At 39.1% G+C, this 7,500-nt stretch overlaps 1 protein-coding gene across 4 annotated transcripts in view; it reads left to right on the forward strand.

Moving 5' to 3' along the window:
- Positions 1–7,500, forward strand: part of LOC106867686 (protein unc-13 homolog D) — a 467,325-nt gene that overhangs the window by 176,424 nt on the left and 283,401 nt on the right. For all 4 annotated transcript variants that reach the window (XM_089348935.1, XM_089348927.1, XM_089348922.1 and 1 more), the window contains one exon: positions 5,538–5,730. In XM_089348935.1, coding sequence (XP_089205061.1) covers positions 5,538–5,730 — 193 coding nt within the window. The remainder of the gene's footprint in view (positions 1–5,537; positions 5,731–7,500) is intronic.

The following is a 7,500-nucleotide window of genomic DNA, read 5'->3' on the forward strand; positions in this document are numbered from 1 at the left end:
GATGGATCATATCTGAAAACAGCTTCAGAAGTTGTGAAGAACGAATTTGCACATAGTCTGTTTCTGAGAGCTATTCTATTGGACCTCTGTCTAATCATTAAAACATTGATTCAATGATCCAGCAGTAGGTGCTGCAGCATGCATTTGCTGATGTTGAGAAAATCTCATCTAGCTTCTCTCTTCAGACTTTCACCTTCAGTTTTCTACAATCCTCCTTGCTGTATACTTGTTTCTGGAGAGATTACGTCTTTTCTTTGGTGGCATATTTTCCCCAATATTGTAAAAAAAAAAAAAAAAAAAAAATTATGAACATAGAAAGAAATTATACATTAATCCCTATTTTTGTAAGCAATTATATCCATAAAACTTTTATTTCAAGAGAGCAGAAATTGAAAGAAGATAGGTGAAAAGAACAGAAAAAGAAAGTGAAAGATATATGTACATCTATATGAAATGGACATGTGTGCGTATGTGTGTGTGTGTGTGTGTATGTGCGTGTGTGTGTGTGCATGTGTGTATGTGAGAGAGAAAGAGGGTGAGAAAGAGAGATAGAGTGAGTGAGTGAAGGTGTGTGTCGTGATGATTGACGTCTTTTAAGGTACACACACATAGAAAATGTGAGGTCATCGTATAAAATTTTTATGATAGTTGATTTATGGAAAACATTATGTCAAACTTTTGAAATGCAAATATGTGAATGAAAATTAAGTTTAATTTGTAACCAAAATAGTATTGAATCTTTTGATACCCCATACGTCAAAATCTGTAACTCGGTTTTTGGAAAGCATAAGGAATATATAATATCAATGAGGCAGATCTCTACATGGTAGCTAGACCTGGTAGAAATAGTAGCCAAATCTCCCTCAAAACACCCTACTGTCTTAATCTGACAATTTTGCCTATTATGTAGTTTGAATGAGAAACTATAACTAAAGATTAAGATTATTAACCACACAGAGAGAGGAGAGAAGAGAGACAGCATAGTGACGGTTTTGGCTGACTGTCATCCTGTACTCCCCTTGTTGCTAGCGAAATGGCATGTGCCGGCTGTCTGAGCAACTGGTTGTTTTAATGGCGGAACAAACAAGACATTAAAGATTACAAAAATAGCGATTCTCACTTTGAAACTAACGATTTTGAAAATCTTTTTAGATTACAGAATGCCCAGCTCTCTCATGTATCCATGTTTAAAATTTCAGTGTGATCGGATGAACAATACTTGAGTTATACGCACACAAACAGACAGACAGACGCACCCCCTCACACACTCATATATATATATATTCATCATCATCATCATCATCATCGCTTAACGTCCGTTTTCCATGCTGGCATGAGTTGAATAGTTTGATTTAGGACTTGCAAGCCAGGAGGCTGCACCAGGCTTCAATCTAATCTGGCAATGTTTCTAGGCTGGATGCCCTTCCTAATGCCAACCACTCCGAAAGTGTAGTTGGTGCTTTTTATGTGCCAAAGAAAAAACCCACTCTCGGAGTGGTTGGCATTAGGAAGGACACAACAGACTTCTTTCAGTGGCTTGTCGACCTGGTTGAACTGTGCCTTTAGTAGAAGACATTTGCCCAAGGTTCCGTGCAATGGAGTTGAACCTAGAACCCTGTGGTTCAGAAACAAACTTTTTACCACACAACCATACCTGTGTATGAGTATTTAAGAGCCATATTGTGGTGGTGTTATGCCAGGTGATACATTAAACCCATTATCCAAGAACAGAAACTGTAACGTATAACAGGCTTCCGCACAGTTTCTATTTACAAAATTTCATTCACAAGACTGAGTGGGATTGAAACCAGAACCAAGTGGTTGGGAAGTGAATTTCTTAACCACCCTGCTATGTTAACCCGCATTGTAATTTCATCAAAACATTATGTAGATGTGGTTATTGTTGTTTCGATCCATGCCAACCCTGATTAAAGACATTCCAATTAGATAGATTATCTATTACTACTTTATCCAGTGTGTACTTTGTGTTTCTAAAATTGTAGAATATAATTCAATGAGATCTGGATGTTATTCCTGGTCAGCTGTGCCACCAAACAGAGGTTTCTGAGTTGGCTCAATTACACCTGTGTGTTTGTGTGCTTATGTTGTTGTTGTTGTTGTTATTGTGTGTGTTTGAATTTAGGGGTGACTTGGTTCTAAACAATACTTTAAAAAACATACATATTTGCATATACATATCTATCTGTCTGTCCGTCTGTCCGTCCGTCCATCTGCCCACCTGCCCGCCTGCCTATCTGTCTGTCTGTCTGTCTGTCCATCCATCCATCCATCCATCCATCCATCCATCCATCCATCTATCTATCTATCTATCTATCTATCTATCTATCTATCTATCTATTACAATTAAAAGGGTAAAGGTTTATCAATTTATTAATTTATTAATAAATTAACAATTAATAATTTTTACCAAGCCCTTTGGTATGTAAACACCATTATCGGTGAAGAACTTATTTAAAAGTTCTTATACATTTATAAACATAATTAAGGGATCAGCAACAGTTGCTTCACCACATACCGAAGTTCAGAAATAGCAGCTAAAATGCTGAAACTCCAACAGATAGCATTACTTGTAACTCACAAAGGCAAAAGAAGAAGAAAAAACAACGAAAACTAACCAGCCGTAGTTAATCATAGACGCGTTTCTGGCTTAGGAGCAAACAACTCTCCATTTCCTCATCAGTATGATATTCCAGTTGCAAATTCGACGATGCTAGCAATTGTGCATGCATGACCGAACGAACATCATGCATCGGCACAACTTGAAACCATCTCCGAACCTACATAGGCCAGCCAGTCCATTATCCCTCCTCAAGAATTACCATGTGCGTCAAAAGCAATACCGCAGAAAATCTGCGGTTTACTATCAGGGAGTGAATAATTATTACAATTAAAAGGGTAAAGGTTTATCAATTTATTAATTTATTAATAAATTAACAATTAATAATTTTTACCAAGCCCTTCGGTATGTAAACACCATTATCGGTGAAGAACTTATTTAAATGATGTTCGTTCGGTCATGCATGCACAATTGCTAGCATCGTCGAATTTGCAACTGGAAGATCATACTGATGAGGAAATGGAGAGTTGTTCGCTCCTAAGCCAGAAACGCGTCTATGATTAACTACGGCTGGTTAGTTTTCGTTGTTTTTTCTTCTTGTTTTGCCTTTGTGAGTTACAAGTAATGCTATCTGTTGGAGTTTCAGCATTTTAGCTGCTATTTCTGAACTTCGGTATGTGGTGAAGCAACTGTTGCTGATCCCTTAATTATATCTATCTATCTAGATATTTATCTATCTATTTATTTATTTTCCTTTCTACCTACCTACCTACCTACCAACCTACATACATACATACATACCTACCTGCCTACCTGCCTACCTACCTACCTACCTACCTGTCTGTCTGTCTGTCTGTCTGTCTATAGAATACAATCAATAACAAGATACAATAAGAGTTGTTAGCGAAAATTACATCATAGCTTCACAAACCACTCATCAGATGCACAGACAAACTATGACCGACTTGAGTAAAATGGTCTTCTATTTTACTCAAGTCAGTCATAGATTATTTGTGCACCTGATGAATGAATCGTTCAAACATGACACAATCTAAAAAATGATTCATAGTCTACCCAGTCAGTTGTATTATATTATAATACAATATGATAAAACATTCCAGCCAAGCATGGAGTACTCTTGGCACTCTATTAATCATTAATCAAAATAAGCAAGTACTTAGGATATCAAGAGAAAGACGACACCACAGAAATGGTAAATGGTTTATGGCACAAAAAAAATCACTTTAAACTTGCTTAAATAATATTCAAGATGCCTTATCTTTACCGAGTATAGAAGCAGATGTGTTATATAAAAGTAATTTTGAGGATCTGATCAAAGACATTTCCATAAAAAAAAAAAGTAGGACACCTCGATTCTTTCCGACACACTGTCTTGCAACATGAAACACATCAAATCTTTGGTCCTCACGACAGAACATTGGCAAACTTTTTCTTATCTGCTTCCCCTCTGGCTAAGTAAACTTGTCTCCTAGCTTCCCTTCTGGCGATCTTGTTACCACCATTCTTCCAGTCCTTTCATGTCTGTTTCTTTTCCCTCCTCCTCATCATCATCATTTAACGTCCGCTTTCCATGCCAGCATGGGTTGGACGATTTGACTGAGGACTGGTGAACCAGATGGTTGCACTAGGCTCCAAACTGATTTGGCAGAGTTTCTACAGCTGGATGCCCTTCCTAATGCCAACTACTCCGATAGTCCAGTGGGTGCTTTTACGTGCCACCGGCACAAGGGCCAGTCAGGTACTGGCAATGGCTACACTCAAAATGGTGTTTTTTTATATGCCACCTGCACAGGAGCCAGTCCAGCGGCACTGGCAATGACCTCGCTCGAATGTTTTTCTCGTGCCACTGTGAATATACTTATACATGTACATATAACTATACATATGAATATACACACATGAACACAGCTTGATGCAGTCACAAAGTCCCAGGTTCAGTTCCACTGCTTGGCACCTCGAGCAAGTGTCTTTTACCAGGGCCTTGGGTTGACCCAAAACTTTCGGCTGAAATTTGGTCAATGAAATTCAGAAGTCCTGCCATGTCATGTGTTGTATTTTGCTGATTCACTATCCTGAGAATTATGTTAAGGTTACACCTGTCTGTGGAATACACAGCCATTTACAAACTAATTCAATGGATAAGCTATTTAGTTGATAAAAGAACTGAATAATTCAGCATTGAAATTGACAGCAAATCCAATAATTTTATGCACACACCCACCCACCCACTCTCTCTCTCTTTCACACACACGCATGGACACACACGCATGGACACACACGCATGCACACACACGCATGCACACACACGCATGCACACACACACACACACACACACACACACACACACACGCATGCACACACAAACACACACAACTTTCCCCATACACACTCATACACAAATACACTCATATGCAAATACACTCACACATACACTAGCATTCACACATACTCACACACACACACTCACTCCAATACACACATACTTACACCCACACACACATACTCACACACATTCACATGCACATACATACACACACTTACACATCTACACACATGCATACATGCACATACACACACACACATACTCACACACATTCACATACATACACACACTTACACATCTACACACATGCATACATGCACATATACACACACACATACTCACACACATTCACATACACATACATATACACACTTACACACACAAACACCCACACATAAATATACACATATACCATGTACGTATGTGTACGTCAATATTTGTTCCAACATATTTAAACAACTCTTATGTTTTCAACACATCATGTAGAGAATAGTATTTCATTTGTCTGTTCGTAATTATATTTACGCAACCAAGAATCATAATTGAAAGAATGTTTTAGACTATGAATTTAATAAGTGATGAAATGTTTATTAATAATTAATATATTTATTCCAGTTCCATTGGACTCACTTTGTGCTGTGAGGTTGGTGAATGCAACAAAGACAAAAGCATCACCAAAAACATCTCCGATTTCTTCCCCAAAGACATCACCAAAGATGAGAAGACAGAAAACAGAGCCAGACTTCCATGGTCAGCCACAGATTGTGAAATCAAATTCTGGTCTCAAATGGAATGAAAAATTTGAACTGCAAGTAGACTTCCCTGTTTTTTAATTTTTTTATCCATTTAAAAAATATTTTTAAACTCTTTTCCTGTCCAAAGCATTTTCATAAATGTCTAGACTACTTTTGGTTATTGGAAGTTTGGTTTAGTTGGTGGGTAGTGTATGTTGGCACTATATTTGTTGATAGTTAATATATATATATATATATATATATATATATATGGAGAGGTAGACCCAGTAAGACCTGGGATGAGGTGGTGAAGCACGACCTTCAAACATTGGGCCTCACAGAGGCGATGACGAGTGACCAAGATCTTTGGAGATATGCTGTGCTTGAGAAGACCTGGCAAGCCAAGTGAGACCATAATCTGTGGCCTATGCCAGTGGTGTAACCAGCCCACTGAGGCGTACCTTTCTTTCATTGGACACTAAACTCTGCTTGTGAAGACCTGTTGAGGCAAGTGAAATCGAAATCAAATTTGATGACAGCATTGCATGACTGGCATCTGTGTTAGTGGAGTGCTAAGAGCACCATCCGAGCGTGATCGTTATCAGCGTCGCCTTACTGGCACTTGTGCCAGTGGTACGTGGAAAACAACATTCAAGCGAGGTCGTTGCCAGTGCCGCTGGACTGGCTCCTGTGCAGGTGACACGTAAAAACACCATTTGAGCATGACCGTTGCCAGTACCACCTGACTGGCCCTCATGCCGGTAGCATGTAAAAGCACCCACTACACTCTCAGAATGGTTGGCATTAGGAAGGGCATCCAGCTGTAGAAACTCTGCCAGATCAGATTGGAGTCTGGTGCAGCCATCTGGCTCGCCAGTCCCGTCAAACTGTCCAACCCATGCCAGCATAGAAAGCGGACGTTAAACAATGATGATGATGATGATGATATATATGCTTGGTTTGAGATCTTAGATTATCAGCCAAGTCTCCTGTGCATCGCATATGATGCACTATATACATACATACACACATACAAACATATATATATATATAAATATATATATATATATATATATATATATATATATATATATATATATATATATATATATGCATATAAGAAGGGATGTCCACTAAGTGGACATTCAATATGTTAGAAAGAAGTCATCAACGACCCAACCGCAAAGAAAAATAATGTTCTCCAGAAAAAAATTCACCAAACACCAGAGCATAGGCGGGCAAGACAAAATGAAAAATATACAAAATAGAGAATTAATTGTGTACTGGTTTCGCCATCAACTTTTTTACTTACGTAAAAATGTCCGTGGTTCATCAGCACAATTGTTCTAAAATCAATATAGTTTACTCTTCCCCTCATAAGCTCATCCCACCACACCCCAACACACTCCTACTCTACCTTCCCACTCCACCCCATCCAATTCCTTACACCCACCACCCACCACCCACCCTACCCACATACCCCTACCTCTACCCCCACCCTCAGCCTAACCCACACTCCACCCATGCCTTCCCCACTTCCCAACACCCTCACATCACATCACACCAACACCCTCACATCACACCAACACCCTCACATCACACCACGCACACACTACAACTGACCAACTCCTTTCTCCCCTCCCCATTTTCACATATACATACGTCAAGATCACCAGCATTCTATCTCTCACACACACAGCCCCTCGTTCTTCGATCACCGTTCTTTCTCCCCCTTTGTTATCTCCCCCTTTTCTTAGGTCTCCTGTGTAAAATTTCTAACTTCCGGTCAGCCATTACTATGATTGACCGTTGACTGAACACTATTCAATTTTTTTTCTCCGTGT

Source organism: Octopus bimaculoides, chromosome 1, assembly GCF_046866305.1.
Source record: "Octopus bimaculoides isolate indiv1 chromosome 1, ASM4686630v1, whole genome shotgun sequence".
NCBI lineage: Eukaryota > Metazoa > Mollusca > Cephalopoda > Octopoda > Octopodidae > Octopus > Octopus bimaculoides.